Source organism: Pimephales promelas, chromosome 9 (genome assembly GCF_988280905.1).
Source record: "Pimephales promelas chromosome 9, fPimPro1.hap1.1, whole genome shotgun sequence".
Lineage (NCBI taxonomy): Eukaryota > Metazoa > Chordata > Actinopteri > Cypriniformes > Leuciscidae > Pimephales > Pimephales promelas.
The window spans coordinates 24898157-24925920 of NC_142777.1; the positions used below are offsets into that span (position 1 = coordinate 24898157).

Sequence of the window (27764 nt, forward strand, 5' to 3'; positions counted from 1 at the left end):
GACGTGGCAAAAAGAAAAAAAGGTTGGTTTTGCTGTGGCGTACACATTTTACTGCATCCAGAGGAACATTTCCATTTAAAAGCAAGAAGACACTGCAGTGATTAAACAACAAACGTGCACATTCAAATCTAAGCACACGGTACTTAATGTGACATGGGCATGAGCAGTCAGACTGCACATATTTCATTACACTAGTTTGTGGACGCATGCACATTCTCGGTCTCACTCACTGACTTCAGTCACTTGTCACAGCGCTAGTCTGTGACAGACCCATTTTAAGAGCTCACCAGAGATATATGTTCACCATAATAACAGCAATAACAGTTTATCCTACAATAACTGTGCTGAGATGTCTTCACGCAAATGCTTACAGTAGATATTATTTATTTGGGTCACATTTTTTGTAAGGTATCATTAACTATGTTCTTATTTCAAACAATAAGTACAATGTACTTGTTGTGTTTGTATTGCAAAACAACTGCCGTTGCTACTATTTTAAGGTTAGATACAGGTTTGGTGGTACAGTATGGGTAATTTTGAGCAGGGCCGGCGCGTGCAGCCGGTCAGTGTTGCAAGAAAGAGAGAGAGACTTGCACTTATATATCAACAAGTTATCTCCCCAAGGAGAACATGTGCTCCTAAATGAAAAAAAAATGTGTATATATATATATATATATATATATATATACACAAAAAAAATGTATGTGTGCATATATGTACACGCTATGTGTGTGTGCTCCTAGCTTCTCTGTGTTCAACTATGGTGTGAAACCCGTCAATTTGACGCATGAGTATAAATCACACTTTACAATCACTTTATAAAACAGAACAAGGGGAACGTGTTGCTCTCAGGAGGAGGCTATAGGAGCACATTGGCACACCCGTGGACATCTGCATCTTTCCATTAATATTGTATTAGTATTTACTAGTATTAGTGTCAACTGTAGATTTAGTCGACTAAAACTAAAGCAATTCAGATGACTAAAACATAATGGGTTTAGTTCAATTGTAATGCATTAATTTTTAATTTCTCTAAAATTTCCAAACCCATAATTATACTCCGGGAGAAAACATATACAGTATTAACCACTTAATATGAATGATTTTAAAGTTTGAACATGCAATATAGATACAGATCAGATTTAACTACTGTGATTTTAAAAAAAAAAATCTTAAAATTAAATGAAACCACTTTTCCTAAAGTAGAATAATCATTTCAATGAATGATACATGCATTCTTTATAACTACTTGCATACACCATTCTTTATTCTTTCAAGCAGCAGATATATCTATTTTAAATATAATGAATCCTTTTTAAAGTTATTAAAAAAAAGCTATTAAAGCTATTGCTTGATGACAAAGACCGCATTAGGTCTATTACTCACGGTCGCTTTAAGACATCAGATCACGTCCAGTGACATGCGGATCCAATTGCACTGATGCAAATCCAACACACTCAAAACTGTTTAAGACACAACCAACATAGTTTACCTGAATACTCTCCAAAATGGACATTTCGGCATAATGTTGTGTATTTGTCCATTAAGACACGAAAGGGAGCTTAATTTAGTCCTTGCGCACTGTGTGTCTGTGTGCATGGCTGCACGGTTCGAGGCGGGTGTGTGCGCACAGAAAACCGAATACAGCTCTTTTTTGCATCGTCACTCTTATTCAGATCTATATGCCTGCTCTACTAATTTTCCCAAACGTTTACATTCTTTAACGTTTTATGAGATGCAGCGCGTGTTAACCCATGTGCCGCAGGGTAGATCAGCACGTTACTGTAAAAATGTGTGCATATGCTACGCTATCTCACGACCAATTCGTACGAATTCGACAAATGATTAAAAAGTGTCTAATTCGTACGACCTCATTCGTACGAATTTGTCTAAACCCACGTGAAGGGTAGGTTTAGGGGCGGGGTAAGGGGTAGTTCATTCGTATGAATTCATACGAATTGGCCAATTCGTAAAATACGTACGATTTAGCAAAATCATACTAATTCGTACGAATGAGGTCTTATGAATTGTTACGAATTAGCCACTTTTTAATCATTCGTCGAATTCGTACGATTTGATCGTGAGATCGGGTTGGCATATTTGTCACAAACGTGGGACACAAGTTCTGACTGGATCGTTTCCCAAATCGTCAGTATCTAAGATTTTTGTCTTATTTATTCGTTGATGAAAATGTCAATAGATTTTCGTCATAGCTTTTGTCATTCAAGACTAGTTATTATTTAGTTATAAAGCTGGGTATCAATTCACATTTCAATTTCGATTCGATTTCGATTCACAAGCTCTCAGTTCGATTCGATTTCGATTCTCGATTCAATTTTCGATTCCTGATTTGATTCTCGATTCGACTATAATGAAGATGTAATACAAATCCTATATTTATAAAAAAGAACAGTGGACATAAGTTTACTAGTGGTTAATTAATACAAGGAAATTAAGAGCCATAAACCTGTATATAAAACTCTTTTTATTTTAGGTACACTAAATGCATACAGAGAATAAACAGGATTTTGATGCAATATGCAAAAAAAGTCAGAACAGTCGCACAGCTTGATCAAACAGTATCATGTTATTTTATGTTTAAGATAGATAAAGATAAATAAATATATAAATATTTAGACTTTTTTTTTTACATTGATCTTACCTAAATGGTAATGTATTTTTTTGTTTATTTTTGTTTTAAGAGTTTATGTATGGAAGCTTGATTTCAATCTTTGAATTAAATTGAAAAAAGTAGCACAAATAAATACAATAGAATAAAGACACAAATTAAGAGACATTTTGGGGTAGTTTTTTTGGGTATGTCAGAAATACTACAGAAACTGAATAAAGTAATCCAATGTAAAATAACACTGGATAGTCTTTTTAGTCCAGACTAAATTAAATACAAATGCTATTAATTCTGATTGCTTACAATTAATACTATATTCTGTTGTTATGACAACAGAATTAATGACTGACACAAATGGCTGCGTTCACTTTAAGAACTAGTGCGCGAATCCATTACTGTTTCATTAACTTTCTGTCACACACGTTTAATGCTAATTTAAGACATTACCGACTGTCTTTAGGAGGTTACTCACCAAGACCAGCGTTTTGACATAATGTTGCGTGTTTTAACTGTTAAAGTGATATAATCCAGGGATAAAACTTGTGTTTCTGGCGAGCTGTTTGTGAGACAGATTTAGGCTGTAACGTTACTGTGCACGCAGTGAAAGACATCTCTGAGAGTGCGCGAGCACGGGATGGTTTAACATTGCTTGTAAAACTCAAAAAGACGTGAAAATGATAAACGTTAGTTACGATCATAGGTTACGATGCAATGCTGGCCCGATTGTTAAGTGAATATTCCGTCATGTCCCGACTCCTAAACGCGTGTGTGTCGACAGCTGCAGCGCTTGGCGCTTGCCTAGTGCAGAGAGACGAGAAGATGCAGCACCGCGTCCGCGAGCCCTTTATACGGAAAAAATCGATTCCGGCCGTTGAGAATCGATTTTGAATCGAACACATTTTAAAAAACGATTAATCGAAAAATCGATTTTTTTGCCCAGCCCTATTTAGTTATAGTCTCGTTTTCGATTATGGTAGGTTGTAGTTACACTGTAAAAAATTTGGAGTAGGATTTACTTGAAAAAACCTTGCTAAACGATCTCACTCAGAAAATGCTAGTAAATTTACAAAGATTTGCCAAGTAAAAACCTAAACATATTTATCAGTAGCTTTAATTAGAAATATTTAAGTTAAATTTACTTGGAATGTGGAATTAAGTAAACTTTACAAAAAATAAGTAATTTTAACTCGGCTTGTAAAAGGTTGATTAATACCGATTTCCTTTGCCTTTGTATTACACTTCACTAAAACAATTATCTTGAATTTTATTAGTCATTTATAGTATGTTCTTTACTTAGATCATCTAAGTAATGTATATATACATTATGTAAGACTTTAAGCTTTATGTGAATGCAAACACCTCAATACTTGGTAGACAATACACAATGGTGGTAACATTTGATGGATCGTTTTTGTGTTTGAATGTGTCGTTTTAAGCAAAAAATTTACTCGAAATGTCACAAAATGGCAATTTACTAATACTGAAAACAAAAATCAATGATAAAACAGTGTAAATACAGCTGGAAACTAGTGAAAAATGAACCTCATTAATTATTCAAGGTCCAGTGCATGATGGGAACCCCAGTATCAGAAAAGTTGAGTAATTTTTACTTAATTTTATTGAGTTGATATTACACTTTCATTTATACTCGCTTGAAATAAGTACTGATATGGAATTTACTTAGTTTTTTAAATTCTTGCCTGAACTAACTTTTTCAAGTAAATTACATTGGGTTTTTTCACTATTTACTTAACCAAAAAATCATTTTTTACAGTGTACTCACACATTGTGGTCGTAAATCATTTTCCACGGTCGCACGTATCGATTTTTATGGGCCTATGCGAACAAAATGGTCTACCTAGTGGTGCCGCTACTGAACGTTATTTGTGTTACTTTACCTAAACAAAACTTAAATAATTCTAATTAAACGAATATTCCAATAAATATGGAAATTTCACAAAATAAATTGCTTAATTGCTGTCTGTTATCATGCCGTTTGATGCATTTTGCTAAAGCATATTATGGCTTTCTGCTTGTGAAAAAAAGAAAACAATCAAATTAAATTTCTAGTGCACCCTTACTGAATGGCATATCAGACCTTTTTACAAAAATAACTCTTTAAAGGGCAAACCATATATATATATATATATATATATATATATATATATATATAATTGAAGGCCAACAAAGAGGACACTTTCTGGTTATGGCTGTTCATCTGCCTTTGACATGATTTTTTTTTATTTTTTTTATTTTATAGGATAGTATATTTGGATATTATTTTGGAGCATTTACAATTTGCATTCCAATGTGGCTGTATATAAATCTAATCACACTCGTCCACACAAAGTGGAAAACACCATTTAATGGAACATTTTCCATAATTTACTGAATTTTAAAAACATTGAGGATAATTCCAAAATGCTTTCCATTATTTCAATAGATAAATATAAGGTGTTTGGTCTACTGCGTTTCCCTACTTTATAAACATTCCCACAGTAAAGGATGCTAATAAGGATTAGAAAGTAAAGAAAGGGGAAGAAAATAAAGTTTTAAAGGACCCAAGTAGCCTGGGCGAGACACGTGAGTGAGGATCCGGAGAGAGAGAGAGAGACAGAGAGAGAGAGAATAACAAAGAACCACCTCCAGATTCTGTCTCCAAGAACCAAGCACTTGATAAAGGAGCTCTTGTAATATAACTGTCACATTAAAAATGTGTTATGATATTTTATCAATGTCTTATTGAAGTAGATCATGATGGAAAAATTACAACCAAGTCTGTCAATGTGATGGATAATGATTATTTGTAGCGCAGTGTCTGTATTACAAATCACTTGTGTAGTTAATAATGTAAACACATTAGTGTTTACACCTTGCGTGTGCTCAGAATGTGCTTTCAGTAATGTGAACACACTGCATATTTTAATGGGTTTGGTCAGGAGCTATTTTATTTTAATCTGACCATTGAAAATACAGCTCAACGTTACATAGTTTAAGTGATTATATTTGGCAGTGTTATCTTTGCTAATAAATTTTACATTTTAAATGTGGCATAAATGTCCAAATATTTTTGAGTCCATAGTAGTGTTGTCACGATATTAAAATCTAAAAATACCTCGATACCGATATTGAATTGATACCACGGAAAAAAACAAACAGTAAAAGTAATTCAATAATATGACAGAACTTACAATGCATTGTTTAATTTTACAAAACTAAAAATTACATTATTGCTCTGCTTTTTAACCATTCCCTCAACTTTATAAAAAAAAAAAAAGAATTACATGCCACAGTGTAAACATACTTAGAGAGATGTTTGCAACAATCACATTATATACTGTTATCAATCACATGCACTAACCTTTCACAGGTTGAGATAGGGTTGGGTGATATGACCACATTTTTCACAATACGAGCCATTGCATTTTTTTTAATTGTAATTTTATTTAATAATCTAGTTAAGTTTTATTTTATCTTTGTTATTAATAATTATAATTACAGACAATATGACAAGAAAGAAACAGTGCTTTAGTTACTCTGGTAGGCTACACTAGGTCTATTTAACAGTATCATAACTAACTAATTAAATGTAAAAAAAAAAGAACTATACACTGATTTGTTTATCTACAAAGTTATTCAGTCAGGCAGTGGGTGATTTTCTATTTTGTTATGTTGTTTGATTAAAATGAATTACTTGAACAGCAGCAGGTTTATTAGGTTACTGTCACTTTAAGACCTGCATGGATCCAATATAATACACATTTCATTCTTTCTCAACTGTTTATGTTCACTGAAGTAATTCCCATATTGTGTTTATGTGAGTACTCACCATTATGTGCATTTTGACATTTTTGATAATTCAAGCACAATAACCCATGAATGAGAATTAAATTTGCGATCACATTGCTTGTCTGAAAGTTGGCATTCTGTGTGTGCACTTCAGGTCTGATCACAGAAGTGTATAGAGTTCTTTTTTCAAGCCTTATTGTGCTTAACTATTTTTAACACCAAACACATCCAGCACTTTATTTTCTCTTGCATGCATGTTTTTTTTGTTGTTGCTCTAAAATGTCTTTAATCCGCAATGCGCTTTGCAGATGTATTTTTGCTTTGGCTCTTATTAGAATGCTGTCATTTTCTAAAGTACCTGCAATAAAAAGTTGTATTGTACCATTTTTAATAACAGGGTATTGTGATACCGGTATATTGTGCAAAACGAATCAATAGTATGTGATGTCCGAAAAAAAGAAATCTGGCTTTTCATTTTGTGATTTATGCAATTGAAATGGTAATAATAGATTATAAAGTATGTTTTGATTACTGCCACTGCCATTTTGACATTTAAATAAAGTATTGTTTGTAAAAGAAAAGAAAGAGAGAAAAGGAAAGCAAATTATTCCATCATGCTTCACATAGTTTATTCCTCTTGGTGATTTTTTGCATCATAATAAAGGCAAATATTGCATTTTTGTGGCTTGCCCGAGCAGTACATCCCTGTCACCGTCTAGTGTGTGACAGCATATGTTTGAACACCCGTAGTCAGATGGAAACAGACCTGTCAGCACGGCGGCAGGATGGGACAGTGAGATAATCACACAGTGTCATTTTGGGGGGCAATTACCCAGCTTGGAGTGAAATGAGAAAACCTGTTTTTTTCCTGCCGTCCTAATGGAGGTTCCGGTCATTAGTTAAACGAGAGTCTCTCTCTGGCTGTAATCAAACGTGAAGCGTTCAGTTTTAGAGCCCATTATAAAACATCTGCTCCCCGGCAACGGCCTGCGGAGACTTACGTTTGTTCTGTCATAAATGTCGGTGAGCACTATTGCTACTCAATTTCAAGTCTTTGTAAGTTGTACATTTACACTGCTGCGATCTGAGTCATATTCACCTTTACTGGCCATGCAGTATATGCTAAATTAATTTATTTTTCTGTACAAAAACTTGCAGCCAAGATGTAGGACATTTATCCTTATGCTATGGATGCTTTTTCTTTATCATTTCTTTTTAAGTCAATTAAAAAAAGTAGTTTAGACATGTTCTACATTTTGAAGTTATAGGCACACAGTATATGTAAATAAAGTGTTATAATTAAAGAAATTAAAATAATAGTAATATTTTTTCTGTTACTCAAAATTGGCAGGCTGGTACCTGCAATCCTCAACACATTCAGTACTCTTTTTTTCACTAAATGAAATCACATTTTTTGCCTTGAACCATGTGATTTTCATAGTGTTAAGCATCTCCTCTGTCTCTCTTAAATAAATCAGGATGGAGAATGAAGATTTTAGTTGTTCAAAGAACCAAAGAATTCTATTTAACCCCATCCAATCTGGAACAGGCACAGAATCCGCCCGCGCTTTGCGTAAAGCAGAATTCTGTAACAAGCTCCACTAATACTCTGCTTCTCCTCTTCCAATAGAGCAAGCAGGACCGCCCCCTCTGCCACCTGCTCCACATCATCACAAGCAGCATCCGTCAATCACCTCCCTCAACCAATCACTGGCCAACCAGCCGACGGAGCTTCAGAGCGCATCTGAATGTGTGCAGCTGCAAGAAAACTGGGTTCTGGGTAGCAACGTGGGCTTGGAGAACAGGTACTTGTTTTTACACAGTTATCTGCTGTGTTTGGATGGATTCACTTACTAAATTCAGTATTCTCTATATAGTCAATAACACAGTGTAATAAACGGGGAAGGAGTGAAAGAATAAGTGAGTGAATTCAGATGCTGATTTATAATATCTAATACATATACAACACATATGTGCTGTATGCATTTGATCCTAAATGCATCTTAACCTGTTAGCCTTTGCTAACACCCGCTTTTGAAAGAATCCCAAGAAATGGCATACCCAAACGAAAACAGATACAGTTCATGAACCCATTGCACATAAAACATAAATATGGTCTCATTTCAAAGTAGACAAGGTTTATTGTTAAGTCTGATTTAATTATTGTTATAATGAAAAGGTTATAAATAGCTTCAAAGTTTTGTAAAGTTATTACAAATGTATTTTTATGAAATATATTGATTCAAATAATCTAGAAATGCACTGCAGCCAAAACCATGCCTGACCATGTTATATTTCAAATCTGAGGATGTCTTAAACTTTGAATTTTATTAAATGTTTTTTGAAAACCATGTCAGGTTAATTAATTTTGAGAAGACTGCTAGATGTTTATTGTTATTTTCTAAGCATCCATTCAGTGTATTGTCTCTATTGTTTTGTGGCGCAAATAGCCAATTCAGTTGCAGTCTTCTCTGCACACATTCACACCTCTCTTGTCTGGTTATGGCTCTAATTATTCTTTTCTTTTGACTTCATTATAATTTTGACTTTCTATTCACACTGTTTTATCAAACTTCTCACTCAACCTTCTTAGAAACTGTATCAAATGCCTTTTTTATTGAAAATTGGAACATTTCAGTGCGCTTTAAAATTTTTCATAAAATAACATATTTGCTCAGCTAGGTGGCAGGAGCATTTTAGCATGTTAACATGCTAGCATGATATCTTAGCACATCATCAATACATAAAATGTACTGTAGGAATACTCTTTGTCACTTTTACAGTCTCTTGTACATTCATCAAAATAAACCTCTGTGTTATGTATATAAATAAAGTCACACTCACATAACTGAATGCAATTAGTTACATTTGTGTCAGAAATAATACTCTTATCATACATTGTCCAATTGAGTTCATATCAGTTTTTCGCTACTAATTTTTGGGGGAAATATTAAGGTAAAACCTACCAAGTCAAGGCTTTATGTAATGCATCTGGCTGTCACTAAAGATATCTTGAAGTGTACTACTAAAGCTGAAGGTTGCCTACCCAGCATCCACCTGACAGATTGAATTTACTTATGGATGACATGAGTTTCATATCAAGCATAAATAAATATGTCATGATAGTCTTATCTTCTTCAGATATAAATACACAATCAAAAGCATTTGTCTGTAAAAAATACATTTGTTCTTGTTGTAATAGTGGGCATTGTCTCTAAACCTGTTTATTGTTTAATTATAAGAAAGTTTTTGTTATTAATTAAGGAGTTGAATGTGCAAAAGTGTTCATAAAAGGATGACGTCCTTTACTAAATTCAGCCTTTGTTCATAATAGACACAGTGTAAATAATAGTAATGTACTGCATCATAGATTTTCCCCACCCTTATGCAGATTTCTTAGTGCTACAATCAGCATTTTCACTTCAAAAGGCTGAAGGGAAGGGTCCCAGTAGACTGGGACCTGCAGAGGCCGAATAGAAATGCAAAAACATTGGAAATAGACTTTATTAGCCAAAACAAAAGTCACCATGTGCAAGTCAACATTTCTGGTATACATTAAATTATATGCAAACACATAATTAAATGACGAAGTAGTGGAGAAAGAAAATGTGTATTTCTTCATAAGAATAGTATTAATAGTTGAAAGCTAAATCAATTCATTCAAGAAATGTATTTAGACTAAGTTGATAAAATATTATATTGTGAAAACATTATGTCAGTTTCAGAAAAATGCCTCCACAGATTTGAACTCCACTCCCCACCACCACCTCACTATATATATATATATATATATATATATATATATATAAACTATGTCCAGCATTAATAACTTTATATAGCATGAAAGAGTTAAATCTTTTCTGGTAGCTATCTTGCGGATAATGGCATAATGGCACAGTTTATGTAACCCTGCATATACCCCCAGGAGCCTGAGCTGCCACCCACTCGAAAGGTTAAACGAAACGAATCACAGCTTTCAACTGTTTAAACTGTTATCATCACAAAAATGTGTGCCAGTGGGTTTCAAAAAAATTTAATTTTACTTTGCTCCGGTTAGTAGTACTGCTCCGAAAAGTAAACTCAGTCTGAAGCGCGCTACAGTTAGGACTACATGTACTACCTCTCTCTCTCACTACCTCTCTCGGTTGCCTAGGTAACTACATATCACTCCACCCCTGCTGTAGACTGTGCTAATAAATATAGGGAAGTGGAACAAAGTGTAACTATTGCAATGCGATGAAAGGGTAGTTTGATTTCCAACATTATTCTCTCAATAGACTTTTTCATCGATAGTCTTTTATTATAATTTATTTGTTTTTGGTGTACTGTGAACCGGGTAAACGGGTAAAACTGTTTTTTTGACTCGCGCTAGCCTAGCACTGGCGAACTATGCAACTTTTTTTTTTTCGTATGTACCATTAAATGTCACATTAGACACAACAAGTCGCTAACAGATACTGAACATGTACAACTGAAATATGTTATGATATAACAATTTCAAACACTACATGTTATAATTTGTTATTGTTATGTTATATTCTCCCTGGTTTATAAAGTAACAATAAACAACAATGTATGTATTCACTGTTGCGCCCTGTCTTAAAATGATCACGATGTTTGTAGACAAGAATACACTAAACTAATAAATTAAGTTAACCTGGTATGAATAAAGCAGTCGTGAGATATAGAGGAATGGGTTGTCATTGTAAAAAAATAAATGTAGAGTGGATCATCTTTAGTGAATGAATCAAATCAAATTTAATTTCATTTTACAATCGCCTTGGCCTGCAATTTAATGAGGATTTTCTTTTTTTTGGAATTTCAACATAATGCCTGTTTTTTTTTTTTTTTTTTTTTTTTTAATTTCCAATGAAACATGACGCCTTTGCCTCTAATCTCTACTAAATGTCACTTTTAGGTTAGGAATTGTAATTTTTTTTTTTTGTAAATCAATTCAAAATTAGCTCTTTCTTCAAATAATAATAATAACTTAGCCATTATTTTTTTTCTTTATGAAATAGCATTTAATGGAGAGGCTTTCCTGCAGTTGCACTGTACACTTTTGTTAATAACAGACTTAGTAATCTTTTTCGCACCACAGCTGTTGTGCTCCTTTGTGGAGAGGAAATAAACAGCAACAAAAAACAGACTCTAGATAGATATGTTCTTTTGCAATCACGTCAAGTGATTTTTTTAATCTAGATCTAGGCAGAAAACAGTCTTCTTCTGTTATTAATGATCCCAGTAGAATTCCTCTTCTACCTCTCTCTTCCTTCAGCTTCCTCTCTTTTCTCCATGCCATACGCCAATCCATCAAGTCTCCTTTTCTCACTACTCTACCTTTCTTAGCACGTTATCTTGAAAACTTTCCACTCCGCTGTCTGTCACAAAGACTCTGATCTTTACATGCCAACAGAAAGGGACTGTCCTAAAATGGCAGTGGCGCAGAAACCTCCAGGGAGCGTCTTAAAATACCGCCACTCTGCCGAGTGCTAGAGAGGCACCTGCTGCTCCCAGACCCCTACTGAGGTGGCAGATGCTTCCGCCTCAAAGAGGATGCTCGAGTCCTATATGGAATTGAGAGGATCTGTGCGATTCCACACATTAAAAAAAAAAAAAAATCTATGAGGCTTTGTCTTCACTTTAATATCGTATTCCACTTTGTCACCAGTCACATTCTCTTTTCACAAATAAACTCAAAAGTTTAAACTATTTAAGTCAACAAGTGGTCCTTTGAAAAGCCCACTCTTTTCCTTAGCCTAGCTAATCCGGCCATCATTATATATCAGATTATGCTAGAAAAGGACCTTTATTCTTTTGTTTGCAGTTTCTCTTTCAACCTCCAAATCGTCTCTTTTTCTTTTGTTGGGCCTCTTCATTGGCACCGCAGTATTCCAAGCGTCAACCCGATGACAAGGAAAGGTGGGGTGCTGACAGAGAATCAGATTGTACAAGTACAAAAATCTCTTTGGGGTGAAGTTACTTCTTAGTAGTCCTAATACGAACAACACTCTCACACCCTATAAAAAGGGGCGATGAGGATTAGTTTAGTCATTTTCTCTAGCTGCCGTCACACTCCTGCTAATCAATTATGGATTGTTTGGCCTCAAAACGGCACACTGTCAGTGTATTTGTTAATCGTTTGTGAAGGCTTTTAAATGCACCTCATTCAGTGTGCAGTGGCCCGGAACCTATCTGAGCCCTTGTGAAAAATGTGTGTGTGCGTGTGTGTTTGGAGTCATGGCAGCAGCTCATAACCGTGCAGATTATAAAGTAGAAGTATTACAATGGAGTCCTTCTGAATGAAAAGCAGGCATCTTAAAACTTGGCCTGTATTGAAATTTCCACAAAAGAACAAGCACCTGTTTTGCTTGACTGTTGAAGTTTAAACCTTTAAAGAGTAATGCTGTTAGTAGCAGGAGAGTTTCTTTTCTTCAATGTAAAATTTCATTTTCATTAAAAAACAAGTAAAAATACAGTAGTTTAATAAGAACAAATACACACATTTCAAACAACAACACAAACAAATGCAACAGAATAAAGAGATATGTAAAATTAACACAGCTTTAAGTTTTTTCAGGTCTGCATACAGTATATTCAGATACTAAACTACAGAAATTAAAGTAATCAAAATGTAAAATAACACTCAATAGTCTTTATTGTAAAAATTAAGTACAGATTCATGCTTACATATAGTAACAAACATGTCGACTTTTTGTCAACATGACACATTAACAGGAATATTAGACTGCCGTCACTTTAAGAGTTTATGCACGGATCCCATATACTTTTACACAACTTTCGTTATATTTCTCAACTAATTGGGTTCCAAAACTGACTGCACTGTGTATTTGACCATTTAAGCGCAGTAAGTCACTAATTTGTGTTACTTGGCGACTCACAAGCTGCTTAACAAGTGACTGAGGCAGCTTCTGTCTTCATTTATATGCATGAATGGTGCGCATGCTTTTGGTGTAAGCACGAAACCTGCAGGAATTGTAAAATTATGCACAATACAAGCACTATTTAACCGAAGCGAATGAGACAAGTGAGTGAGATGAGGTGCCTCGGAGAGAAGAGTGAGAATGGGCTGCATACTGGACCGGCTCGGAATCGGTAAGAGTTGAGACTGACTGGCTGGGTCCGGGTCGATCATGGAAAATCATCTGATTCCGATCCCAGTCGACATATAAAAGGGATGTTCCATATATATGTATAGGTTTGTGAGCTTTTTATGACCAATTTCGAGCTCAAAATGCATTTTTTCTTTGCCTTTATTTTGTGGTATACTGTGTTCTCGTCACATTTAAATCAGACAGCAAACTCACTCACAGCCTAGGTAAAGTATGATTTATTTTGCTGTGGCGCGGAAGATTTGGCAGCGGTGGAGCGCCACTGATGAAAAGCAGAGCAAAACACTGCCAACAAATGCTGATTCATACATATTATAATGGTTATGTTTCTTATCATAGAATCTAGAGTTCAGTTAACCACTTTTCACTTTGACTTGACTTTGTGTGCTTCTTCCCATCATAGCCCATCATTGGATACATTAATTTTATGAGGAAAGGCACTGATCTGTAAACATAACATTGCAATGACAACCAAGGACAAAACAATAGTGATGCGTCAAGGAAAAAGGTTTAATTTTAAAGTTCTCAAAATGTTCGGCAAAGTTATTGTTTTTATATTTCATCATCCCATGTTTTATCTACTTTCCCTAGACACTTCCTGCTTAAGACTGGAACAGGCACCACATCTCTCTTCACAACTCCTAATCCCGGTTACACCATGGCGACCGGGGCAGTCTACTCTCCGCCAGCCCGTCCTTTAACCCGCAACACACTATCAAGGGGTGCATTCAAATTTAACAAGTCGCCTAAACGCTGTTCGTGGAAATGCACCGCTCTCAGTGCCGTAGGAGTGGCCACCCTGCTGTCAATTCTGCTGTGCTACTGCATAGGTAATTGTGGGACGTGTGTCTAGCTTATGTGACCATGAGGTACTCAGGTGTGAGCTGTTTTATAAAGCCTGCCCCCATCAGAGATATAGCGAAATAGCTCATCTGGTAGAGTTTTTCTTCCCCAACCTTCATCTGTGGCCAAAACACCTGGTGCTCTGCTCTGAATAGTCTCCCGGTCTCACTAGGAATTCACACACACATACTAGAAAAATACATCAATTTAGTGACTAATAAGTGCTGCTAAGCAAAAGCAACATGAACTGATCTTGCTTATTGTCTGCAGCAATCTATATTCACTCAGTTAGCCCTTACAAACATTATAACCTCAATTTTTTTTTTATTCTCTCAGATTTCTTAACATTGTTTCCCCACTGTGAGTTATTTGCCGCAGTTGGAGGCTCCTCCCCCCTGCTGAAGGCCTGTTAGAAACACTCATCCCTCCAAAGATCAAACCGAGAGGAAGAGAGGTGTGTGAAGCGTTGCCTCCTCAGCAAGCTCCCTCGCTGTGAACTTTGAAGGAGACTTTTCCCTTGCTGTTTTCACACACAGAGCGCGGTTAAAAAAATGTAAAAAAAAAAAACTAGAAAGTGTTTGCCTAAGATTTAACAGCAGTGCATGAGGAAGAGGATGTTTTAAAGAGAGAATGGAGTAAAGAGACGATTTAGAGAGGAGAGTAGCAAGGAGGATGAGAGGAATTCTTGTATTATATAACAGGTTTTGATCTTCAGGTTTTTGATTATTTTCCCCTCTTTTTTTTCCTTTTTAATCACTGGAATCTGATTTAATTTCCTCAGCAAGCAGTTTTCAGTAACAAGCTAAAAGCTAATCTGAAGTGTATTCAAAACAGTTTTCAAGACCCCATGCAGCGATAATTCAAATAAAATGTTTTCAAACAGCAAAAAAGACGTTGTGCACTATTCAGAGCAGATTCTAATGAGGGAGAGGTTTTCTTTTTTTAATGCACTGTGCTTGTGTTCAACACATGCGTGAAAGAGAGTGCAAATCACCTTTTAAAATGGCTTTCAACAGCTTTTGAACTATGTCTTTTTGCAAATGAGAATGTCGCATGACATGATATGTGCCTGCTGTTCCGTTTCATGATCCTGATTGCTTTCTGTCGCAGCCATGCATGTACTTGGCCTGAACTGGAAACTGAAGGATGTGGATAATCACGCCTTTGAGAATGGACAAGCCAAACCAGTGACGTTCCCGACCAACACTGTGACTGCAATTTCTGCAGATGGTAACATTTCAAGGCCGAAATCAATGACCTTTCAATCACAGAACAGCATTTTCACATTTCTATGAGATATTTAAATATATACATTTCATACATTGCAGTCAAGCAGCATGTTAATTATTGAGAGGTGTTTTCTTTTCAATTTCTTGTTCTTAGTACAGTATAGTACCCATTTTTGTGTTAACATTTGAGATGCTGTATAACGTCAATTGACACATGCAGTCAGTTTTGAGAAATAAAGTCACAAATGTGAGAGTCACTATGAGAAATATTCACAATTGCAATAAATAGTCACATGTGAGATTACATCTGTTTTTACATAAAGTCACAATTACAAGAGACAATGTTGAATTTGAATAATAGAAAGTAAAATTTTAAGATATAAAGTAACAATTAAAAGAAACAATATTTGAGAGACAGAAAGCCACATTGTGAAATATAGTACAAGAGACCATGTTGAATTTGAAAAATAGAAAGTACAATTTTGAGATATAAAGTAACAATTAAAAGAAACAATATTTGAGAGATAGAAAGCCATATTGTGAGATATAAAGTAACAATTACCAGAAACAATGTTGCTTTTGAAAGTCAAATTGTGAGATATACAGTCAAAATTAAAAGAAACGATTTGCCACAGAGTTACCTGTATTGTCACATTGATTCTTGTCATATATGTAACTATGTCACAATTGAAACATTGTCTCATGTAATTGTGTCTAACAATGCTGCAGTTGAGAGATATAGTCTCATTGCGAGATATACAGTCACAATTACAAGAAAGGAAGTTGCAGTTGAGAGATCTAAAATCACATTGTGAGATGTAAAGTCACAATTTCAAGAAACAAAGTTGCATTTTAAAGATAGAAGGTCAAATTGTGAGATATAGTCACAATTATAAGAAAGTTGCAGTTGAGAGATACAGTTTGAAGTCACATTGTGAGATATGAAGTTGAATTTATGATACTGTAGATATTAAAAATCATGCTTTTCTCAAATATTATTATATGCCTGTATGTTTCAATACAGTCAATACAGTGAGGATTGAGCTCATATACACCACTCTGGGACTTACAACATCCTTGTAAGGAAGCAAAACATGTTGCTTATGTAAAATGGAATGTATAGGGCATTTCATAATGTTTGTAAACAATAGGCACCGCGATACTTCCGGGTGGCAGAACGCGAGCGGCTTCTATTGACTAACTGAAGAGATCCAGCCGGCAACTGAACAGTTACATATTTAAAATCATTGTTGTTGAAACGATGGCGAAATCGTGTTGTGTTGGAGGTTGCGCCGCCAGATATACAGCAAAAGGTGTAGGGTTTTTATCGATTTTCTTAAGAAAAAAGTAAATCTATCAAGCGGAACCTGTGGGTGAGGTGCTTAAAGCGAGTGGACGTCGTCAAAACTAGTGCATGTTTTGTCCCGCTGCCGCCCACAAATAGACTTTTTTTCTGTACCTCCAAATACTTTCAAGTTAGCCTACGTGTCGCCATTATACACATCAGCATAAATGCTCCCGATAAACTATTTGTTATTAAAGCATTAACACACAAGCCACTGTTATTATGACATAAAAACAAGCAGGTTGCGTGCATGGTTTGGCATGACTGAATGCGCGCTCCTAAAAAAGCTGACATCAGTTCATCGCGATCACACATCTCTGTTATTATCAATGAAGCTGACTGCACAATAAATCTTCCATAATACAGTTGTTTGTTATAATTAGAGGATTTGCCAGCATGTAGAATTCAGCACTGAACAAAAAGTCAGTTTTGAGCGGTGAGTCTATCGTAAATGCTTCTGATTGGCCATTGCGTCCAATAAATCCACACATTTCTGTGATTATCTAACGTAGCCTACATCGCTCTTCGCTGCAGTCATGTTATAAAAACATCCTCTGCCATATTAATCATTTCTATTTTGTTTTAGTTGTTCGTGTTGCTTTTCTGCAACAGATGAATAAAAATGTATTAGTTTTTATTCATAGATATTTCTAGTTTGCGGGAGTCCGGCGAATCGTTTTATTCTCCCGCAATCCACACACACAGAGTGAATGCATTACCGGCCGAGTGCCCGTGCTCGCACTCGGCCATCAGATCTAGTCCCGCGCCGCGGTCTAGTGCTTTGGGAGTGCACGTCTCTAGATCAAAAAATAAGCTCTAATGATCATGTTAACTATGTCTGAATTTCCACCACGTCTGTTTTTGAATCAACTGTTGAAATGTAGATTAGACTACTGCCGACGGTGTGTCTCCCTCCAAGCAATTTACTAGTGTTGCCATAGGGACGCTTCGGCTTTTGCCACCCGGAAGAAGGTCTATTATTGCTGTGACGTCATGGTGAATTGTCGTATACCTTATGCTTACACATGGCACAATCCACTTTCCATATTAAGAAACTATCCCTTGGTGTATACATTAGTGGTACATTTGCATCATTTGAAAATGCCAACTGTACACATATAGTGGAACATGTTATATTGCACACATACCTCTAAGCAAAATCTATAACTCTCCCAGCTCCCCTCCCTGTGTCTAAAATATGATCCTAAAGCACATGTGTCCATACAATCTATTGTCGCTAAACTCCATAATACAACTGATTATGAATACTAATAAAGAATAATAAAACAGATACATAACATTAAATAATGAAATGATATTAAAAGATGCAATTTTAGTCTTCAGAGATATAAAGTCATTTAAATCAACCACCAATGACAGCTCATCACATTGGTCCATCCATTCTAGTCTGCAGCTGACTTTTTTTTTTTTTTTTACAATCCAAGCAATTCCTGATGGACACAATTAGTTAAAAAAGGTTGTTAATGTAACATCTTTTAACAAACTATCTTTAACTTGAGGAGTGGCAGTCTCCAAAGAATAGCACCCACTGTGCTGGCTTTGCCCTAATTACCATGTTTAGAAAGAATCAGTTTGAAGCCAACCAATAAAATACTATTTCCTCACTCCGAATGCCAAGCTGCCATGTTAAATTGTGTTCATTTAATTGACTAACTGCCTCTTTCTGAAGTGTTATATAAAGATGTCTGCCTGTGTTGTATAAACTCTGTCAACTGTCTTATATTGAAAGCCGTTGGAGAGTATGAAAGAGCATGGCAAATGCCTACTGCAAGTTTTAGAGTAATGTTTGACATTTAGAGACTTTCATCTGGATAAAATAAAAAAAAATAAATAAAAAAAACATTGAAAAGCCCATTTATATCTGAACATACAGTAAAAATGAAAACATATTTTAATGCAAATTTCTTTTGATTCTTAATTGAATCTATCAGATGGGTTAATGATTGTCAAATTGGACCAGGCTAAACAAGAATCTTGACTGCTTTAGAAAAGAATGGTATTTGACTAGGTTTGTTGTCATGAATCAACTTTGCGCAGACAAACATGAAATAAATAAAAATGCTATACAAGTACCCAACACTAAAGTATCTTCATTTTATCAGTGTACTGTAAATAAACTTCAAATAATATAATAATATGAATGGAACCGTTTTCTGGACTTGTGGGATCAATATTATGTAGCCACAATTCAAAAAAAAAAAAACATTTCTCAATATTATTAATATTTGGAACAGGTGTGCTGCTTATGTTATATATTTTAATCATTACACATTTTCAGTTTTTTTTTGTCATTTTTTATCATATTAATGTTTTCTGAGTAAAAAACGTAACCCAAGCGTTTTAAAGGTTGTATATCAAAATATCATTTAATTTTCTATATCAAATACTTCTTTAGTTATTGACGTGTTAAAATTGTTAATATGTGTCTGCTCGCAGGAAGGGTAGGAGTGATGCTGCAATATAACGCCACATTGGACACAGGGCAGGTGGAGTTGGGTCAGCAGGTAGCACATGCTGTTCCACCAGGTGTTTTCTGGAGGTCCAGACTTCTCATTCAACAACCCCACTTCCTCAAGTTTAATATTTCCATTCAGAAAAACGCCCTGATTGGAGTCTATGGGAGGAGGGGTCTTCCACCCTCACACACACAGGTAAAACTATATCAAAGTCTTCAAACTTAACCTTAAATAAGTCGTAAGTAACTAAAATTTGTTTTTGTAATAAGTTATTTAAACAAAAAGAGTTTTTTTCTTTTTTTATCTTCCAAAGTGAATGAATTGGCTTGATTAGTTTGCAGTTATATAAGCTGTTGTTTGCGAAGTATTGACTGAAGCTATTTAATATAAAACAAGAGACAAAGGAGTCAAAGGTTTTCCACAAGACGCTACTTTAATCAAGGCAAAACAAAACAAACTCCTCCAACAGAAAGACATGTTCTCTCTGTCTCAGTGATTGGCTGGGTGTTTAACACTCACAGCTGCCAATAAAAGCGGCATCTTTCGTGAGTGCTGAGGAAAACTGTCCAACTTATTGTAGATGTTCAATCAATGTGTCCCCAAAGCCATTCACAATAAACTAAAGCAAGCTTATTGAGTGCTATTCCCAATTTGCCATATGTCTCCTTATTGCTTTTTGTAGCTGACTAGTAGGAAATCAATTGGAGAAACTTTCATTTAGACACTTGGATTGGTTGGGCTATCTATTTATTTTAATGTTCTGTTTGAAGTACTGGAAGTTCTGGTGGATAATACACTCTGTGTTGCCAAATTAATTAATTAAAAAATGCCCATTTCCTGTCTGTTTGAAAACATTTCTTCTGATGATATTTTTGGACCAGACAGGGTAAATGGCAGCTTAAATGTCATGGTGTCTGGATATTAAATTTGCCTTTTTACTTTGTTGTAGTGCTTTTGGCAACTGCTGAATTATAACCATCAAATGTAATTGTGTTCGTTTCAGTACGACTTTGTGGAGCTTCTGGATGGCAGTAGGCTCATCTCACCAGAGCGAGTTCAGTTGGATCCGGAGCTCAGGGATCGACTGGAGGTTCTGGTCAGCGTTCAGCAGGCGGGCTTTATTCAGTACCTGCACACCGGTGTGTGGCACCTGGCCTTTTACAATGATGGCCGCACTGTAGAACCCGTTTCATACAACACAATAGTTCTAGGTGAGCTAGCACATGTAATATAACCGTGTAACATCATGCGATTGAGTACATATACGTCTTTGTTTATGCACTGCCGAGAGTGGCTTGTTATTTTGTTTCCTGCTTTTTTTTTTGCACCAAAGCTGAAAATGTAATTTCATACCTAACATTATGTAATGTGATGCTCGACAGAGCAATTGGGTCACTGTAACACGCTTTTAGAGGTGCCTTCAAATGGCCTTTTTATATTTCTGTCTTGCACCCAAGTGCCTGTGAGAGCGCAGCAGTGATAATGAGGCGTGCAGAAGCATGCCCTGAGTTGTTGGCTAATCAATAAGTTTGATTCTGCCGCTATCTCTTTCTGTCAGGCCAGGGAATATGGAGGCCAACAGACTAAATCTCTAAACCTTGAGCTGCTGAGCTGTTTGTTTTTTATCTTCAAATATGAATTTATTTTGTATGTTGTGCGGTCATGAGGAGGATCTGCTTTTGTTTACAGCAAAGGAATGTACTTGCCTTTTCAATTATTTATACTTGTATTTATTAAGTGGAAATTCAGTAGGCAACTTCCAAAGAGACTCTTTATAATTCTTAAAGACACTCCAGTAGTGTTTTACGACAATTACGTTGCCTTTTTATACCAAAAATACAAAGCTGTTACAAACCTGTGTAAAAATGCAGTTAATTTGGCACAGATAAATTACAATTTTATTATCTGATCTTCTTTGTGCAGAGTCGGTCATGGAATGCCCACACAATTGCTATGGCAATGGAGAATGTGTTTCAGGCACATGTAATTGCTTCCCAGGATTCCTAGGACCATATTGCTCGAGAGGTGTGTGTATGTTGTTGTAATGATGTTTTTTTTTTTTTTTACTGTAAGGGTGAATGTCATAATACCTGACAAAAGAACATGTTGGGGTCATATTTAACCACAAAATAAAAAGATAGAAAAAAAGAAAGAAAGATATTATTTTGTAAAAAGACATTTTGCAAAATCCTCATCTCTATTGTTTAAATGTTCGTCTGTGGCACCTTTTATGGTTTTATTTCATTAAATTGCGATTGGTTCGTGAGATCGGCCAAATTTAGTGACTACACTGTAAAAAAATATTGTTGGTTTAACTTAAAAAATAATTAACCTGGTTGCCTTAAAATTTTAAGTTGATTGAACTGGAAAAAATGAAGGAGATTGATTTAATCATTAGAAACTCAAAATAATAAGTTATCTGAACTAAATAAAATTATTTAAGTTGATTTGACAAAAGAAAAAATGTTGTGATAACTTTGAAATTACAAAACAACCCCAAAAGTAAGACATCCTGGGCATGTTTTGTGAGTTTCTTCCATCTGTGGTTTACCTTTATCCTTCGAACTAATTTTTTTCACTCTATTAGCGGCGTGCCCAGTGTTGTGCAGCGGCAATGGTCATTACAACGGTGGTCGCTGCCAGTGCTACAGTGGATGGAAAGGGATTGAATGTGACGTGCCCAGTGGTCAGTGTATGGACGTCCAGTGTGGGGGTCATGGCATTTGTGTTACAGGCTCCTGTATGTGTAACCCAGGCTTTAAAGGTGACAACTGTGATCAAGGTAAGTTATTTTAGTAGTTATTTATTTATTTATTTATTTATTTGTTTATTTCGAGCAATATACAGTTACACATGACAAGGCAATGCGCAGCATTTTGGTTAATCTGTACAAGCCTTTAAATTCATAATATTTACATCGACTTTAACAAAACCTAAATCTATTGCTCGAAACGGAGTGGAGTGGAGTAGTTATGTAAAGAAACTGCAACACATGTAGCTCATTGTAGTTAAGGGAGAACGCTTTTTGCAACACCACCGAGCAGATAATTACGTGGATGAGTGTACTGACTTAAAGACTGGGTTTTGTTGTGATAAATTAGCCACACCATTTAACAGCACCCACTGACTGAAATGGATTCTATATGTGGGATTGAGATAAGGAAGACAGCCAAGAAAATACCCCTTACATGCACACAAATATTTCCTGTCTTTTGATTCCTTTCCTCTTGCTTTGCTTTTGAGTGTATTGATCCACATTCAATAGTCTTTGGAATGAACATATAGATGTCTATGTTTGGGTCACTTGACCAATGTTATAATTGTCATTGAACTGAATGAGTAACTCGCCTTAACAAGGTCGAGAAGAGAGAGAAAGACCTAGTGAGACAGCTGAAAAGAGAGACTGGGAATAGATTGTTTAATACGCTTTTGAAAGCAAATGCATATACTGTATATCTATATGACCAAATGACGTCAAATCAGTACGCTCTTTGACTATTGAAGTATATCGGGGCCTTTATGCTGCAGTTATTATAAAGTAATAATAAAGACAAAATGATTGGCTTTAGAAATAACAAAATTACAAATAAAAATGTAGCTGCATTCACATTTAGTTCATTGCCAATTAAAACCTACAAAGAGGTCTGATATTAATCTTGATATGTGTGTTTTTCAAAACAGCTTGATGCGTTTGCGTTACCTGTTGACTTTAACAGATATTTAAAGGGATAGTTCACCCCAAAATGAAAAGTCTGTCATCATTTACTCACCCATGATGTTACCTGTATGACTTTCTTTCTTCTGTGGAACATTAAATATATTTTGAAAAATGTCTCTGTGTTTTTCTGTCCATTCAATGAAAGTCAATGTGCCATTTTAGATGCCACTGACTTTTATTATTATGCACAAAAACAGTTAAAACATTCTTCAAAAAAGATTTGGAACAACATGAGGTTGATGACCAAACATTCAAACTCAAGCAATGAGAAACAGTGTTCACACAAAGACAAGAGACAGTATCTGTTATTTTCTTCAAAATTGCAACCTCAAACAGTATCATTGAATCCAATTAGTACCTCTGTTCTAGTCTCAACAAGAATTGTACATCACACGTTTTAAATGATAAATAAATGGATTTTAAAAGACGTGTATATTGAAAATGTGATCTGGGTAACTGATTTCATACATCCGCTGAACAACTAAACACTATTTTGTGAACTGTTGTTTAAAAGTCTTCGGAAAAATGTAAAGGTAACTCTTCAAAAAAGGGGTCTAAAAACAATATTGTTTTCCACAGTGGACTGTTTGGAGCCATCCTGTTCGGGCCATGGCTCCTGTCTCCATGGTCAGTGCCACTGTACCTCAGGCTGGACCGGATCGAACTGTGAGACGCAACTCTCTGTGTGTTTAGAACACTGCTCTGGCCATGGCTCATTCCAAAGTGAGACCAGCACCTGCACCTGTGATGCCAACTGGACTGGCCCTGACTGCTCTACAGGTACCACTGGTTCACTGATTTTGCTTTAAATAACTTTAAATAAGGCTTTATTAGAGATTGGAAGTTTTGTTTGACAACTCTAAAACATTTTGTTAAATTCCAAGATTTGAAAATGATCTTTTCAGTGTGGTCTTAGACTTTTTGCACCCCACTGTAGGTAATTGAATCATCATTATAGAAAATCGTTGTGTGTCTATGCTCTAACATTCTCCTCACACCGGGTGCTGTTAGGGACACTATTGTTTATGTTTCTAGTTTGATTAGCCTGTTGTGAGTAACCTTTCAATCAAGTTAGCATTTCCTGTAGCCATGACGCACACACTCCACGCTAATCTTACGGAAGCTGAGAGAACTTCCATATGTTACAGTCCCTTGGTGATGCCTGTGAGTAATTGGTGAAAAAGAAAAAGAAATGCAACTGTCAGGCTGTTTCTTCAGAGAATGTTTTGGGAATTATGCTCTCAAAAGTGCCTGTGGTTTTGGAATAGGGGAATTTTGTGAAATGTTAATGTGAAGAGAACAATAAATGTGGTGCTGCAGTTATCAAAAAGTGTTATAACAAAACAGAAATCACCACAGACTCAATTTAATGTGCTCGACATGTTACAGTACGAAAATAAATCTTCTGTTCATCTGTGAACTAAAGTTATATTATGGGTGTATTCACACCTGCCTTGTTTGGTTCGATTGAATCGAACTCTTGTTCGTTTTTCCCCTTGGCACAGACCTTTTGGGCAGGTGTGAATACAGCAATCGAACTCGGGTGTGGACCAAACAACCGAACCGAGACCCAGCTGAAGAGGTGGTCTCGGTACGGTTCCAAACGAAGTCTGGTATGGTTCGTTTACGGTGTGAACATGAACCGACCCAATTGCAAGAAAGCACTGCGCCTTTGAGTTAACAGGCTTCCGTAGTCAGAGTTGCGATATGGGTAAGTGGTCTGTTGTAGCCTACTACATTCTCTATGAATGAAAACTTTATACCTTATCCGTCTTCTGCGCAGTACCACTAACTATGTTTACATGCATCCAATAACCCATTCAAAACCGGGATATTAGCAATAACCCCATCGCGAACGGCCATGTAAACACCGGCAAAAACCCGAAGATGCTCATATCCCGGATTTTAAAAACTGGGATATTATACCCTTTTCTAACCCGAATTTTTGGTCATGTAAGCACGTATCGCCATATCCCCATAGTGATTTGTGTTCTGCGCATGTTCTATTCGCAAGGAATCTTGGTCTTTTGAGTAGAGAAACTTCTCGGCGCATACAAAAATCCGCCTGCAGTATACCTGAAGTAAACATGGCGAGACCAGGAGAGACACAGCACAGCATACTTTTGGAGCGAGCTCAGAAACGTTACCAGCATCAAAGCGCAAACAAAGGCGATTGTATAGATGACATTGTACCTTATGATACTCATTAGTTTCTTCATATTGCGTTTGTACAGAATAACACAAAATTAGTAAAAGAACAAATATTGCAGTACGAAATATCTCCATGCTGAGCCTTTTTTGCACTTCCTGATTTCCCTACTTGAGAATCCTTGTCCAATGAATGGACAACCTTAGCACACGTGTGGTTTTGTTCACAAATTTTGGTTTACATTAGCAAAAAGAGCAGTGCGAAAGCGAACCGTACCAAAAAAAATAAATAAATAATATTTGGTCCGGGCCAACTATCGGACTTTCCTGGTGTGAATACACCCCAACACTGACACTCATTAAATGTTTGGGTATTAATGTTTTTGAAAGAAGTTTCTTACATTTATTTGATCAAAAGTAAAGTGACAATAATAATATTGTGAAATATTATTACATTTTAATATAGCTTTCCATTTGAAAAATTTTTAAAATGTAATTAATTCCTGTGATGGCAAAGCGGATTTAGTGTTATTACTCCAGTCTTCAGTGTAACATGATCCTTCAGAAATCATTCTAATATGGTGATTTGCTGTTCAAGTAGGATTATTTGATGAATTGAAAGTTCAAAAGAAAATGATTTATTATATTTTTTTGGAACAGTATAAATGTCTTAACAGTCGCATTTAATCAGTCAATTAAAAAAAAAAAATCTATCTAATGTGTATATTGGTTTACTTCTATATTCATATACAACTTTGGTAATGCTTCCATATCCTTTTTGTAATTTAATTTTATCAAGGATTTTCATTAGCAATTAAATATAGCAAAACTGCTAAACAGAAATGTTTCATTTGAACTTTTAGCTTCTATTGAATATAAAAGTAGTAAAAGAACTAAGCCATTACTTTCTTCTTGAGTGTTTGGTGAGCTTAGCATCGAGCCACTTAGCTGCAGCTCTGGCCATGGGAGCAATGGGAGTCCACTTGCTTGCACAGTTGGGGTTTTGTCTCTTCATTACCTCCACTGTTCCACCTCAATTAAATAAACTTTAATTAACGTGTGTGTGTGGCGTGGATCGACCCGCCTCCCGCTGGAACCTGGAAGTGCTAAAAACAGATAAACACCTTGCCGCTAATGAAAAATTGATTACATCGACTGGTGTAGAAAAAGAAGGCCGTAAAAAAAGATTGACAAAAATCAACCACCCCTTCACCCTTTTGGAGCAACTTAATATTCCAGAGAGCCGGCACCACCTAATCAGACCCTCCAAGGTCTTGCAATTGAATAAAACAATTTCTCTTGAGGGGGGCAGCAAAGAGGCTCTTCAGAGAGATTTTACTTACGTTTCCCTGAGGTTTTTTAGCCGTCATTTATTTGTCAAGAAGACTTTCTTCCTACTCTAAAAGTTGCTTGACAAAGAAATGGCTTAATTGAAGACCAATTCTGATCTTGCCTGAAAGGTTGCCTTGGGCAGTGGTGAAGAAAATTCACCAGTGGAATTTCTCTCCAATGATAAATTGGCTCGATTATGGCCAAAATTGCCCCGGGTGGTGTTATTTGGCTGTTTTTAGGAGTCGTTGAGGTGAGTTCTAAGGACATAATGATTAGTTGAAATGGTGGATGAGGCAAAGCCAGGTCTAAGTTGCCCTTGTTATCTAGCATTAGACGTGTTTAGATGCACAGTGCTACCTGGTCTCAGCCTTGAGCCTTATTCCAATAGCTGGATCTCTAACTCAAGGCAGACATTACCTGAATTGTCTGACTTTATTGAGAAAACAAAAACTGAAAATGTTAACACATTTGAAATAGTGGTTCCCCATATCTTACTTCACTTTACTGTATTGATATTAGAACATAATGATTAGTTGAAATGAAGGTGGATGGGGCAATCCAGGTTAAAGCTTCTCTTTACCTGTCATCATATGCATTTAGATGGTCCTTCACATTGCATTCTGGTTGCATGTCTGAAAAGTGGATCTCTAACCTTAATAATTCCATAGCTGAATATCTAGCTCATTTTAGACACTCCCTGATTTGTATGAATTTATGCAGAAAATACATACTTAAAAATTGAATGCCTTATGTTGTCTTATGCATACAGATGTAATATTACAGTCTTGTCTTGACCTGTAGGTTGTTTTAATTCATGCAGATCGTTGTTCGACTGGAAACAGACATGCAGATAACTCTACTTTGTGCATGTTAATTCATTTAGTTTAATAGTTTGCATCCCACTGGGAAATTTTAAGGTGATGTAAATTGAATGTATAATATAAACTGAGTAATGAAGTTGTTCAAGCAACATATATGGAACCAAGTCTTCCTAATTTGAAATGTCTCTCTAGAATAACACAGTGCACAATATTTGCTGACACTTGCAGAATATGGTTATACCTTATTGAAGTAATTATCTATTAAATATACCATCCATAAACGGGTTTTGCCATGTAGCC

At 35.8% G+C, this 27764-nt stretch overlaps 1 protein-coding gene across 3 annotated transcripts in view; it reads left to right on the forward strand.

The window, feature by feature from the left end:
- LOC120474316 (teneurin-3) overlaps positions 1-27764 on the forward strand; it is a 120241-nt gene that overhangs the window by 46952 nt on the left and 45525 nt on the right. For all 3 annotated transcript variants that reach the window (XM_039664478.2, XM_039664479.2, XM_039664480.2), the window contains exons 4-11: positions 8049-8223; positions 14143-14381; positions 15505-15624; positions 19426-19640; positions 20449-20656; positions 21369-21470; positions 22033-22227; positions 23743-23943. In XM_039664478.2, coding sequence (XP_039520412.2) covers positions 8049-8223; positions 14143-14381; positions 15505-15624; positions 19426-19640; positions 20449-20656; positions 21369-21470; positions 22033-22227; positions 23743-23943 — 1455 coding nt within the window. The remainder of the gene's footprint in view (positions 1-8048; positions 8224-14142; positions 14382-15504; positions 15625-19425; positions 19641-20448; positions 20657-21368; positions 21471-22032; positions 22228-23742; positions 23944-27764) is intronic.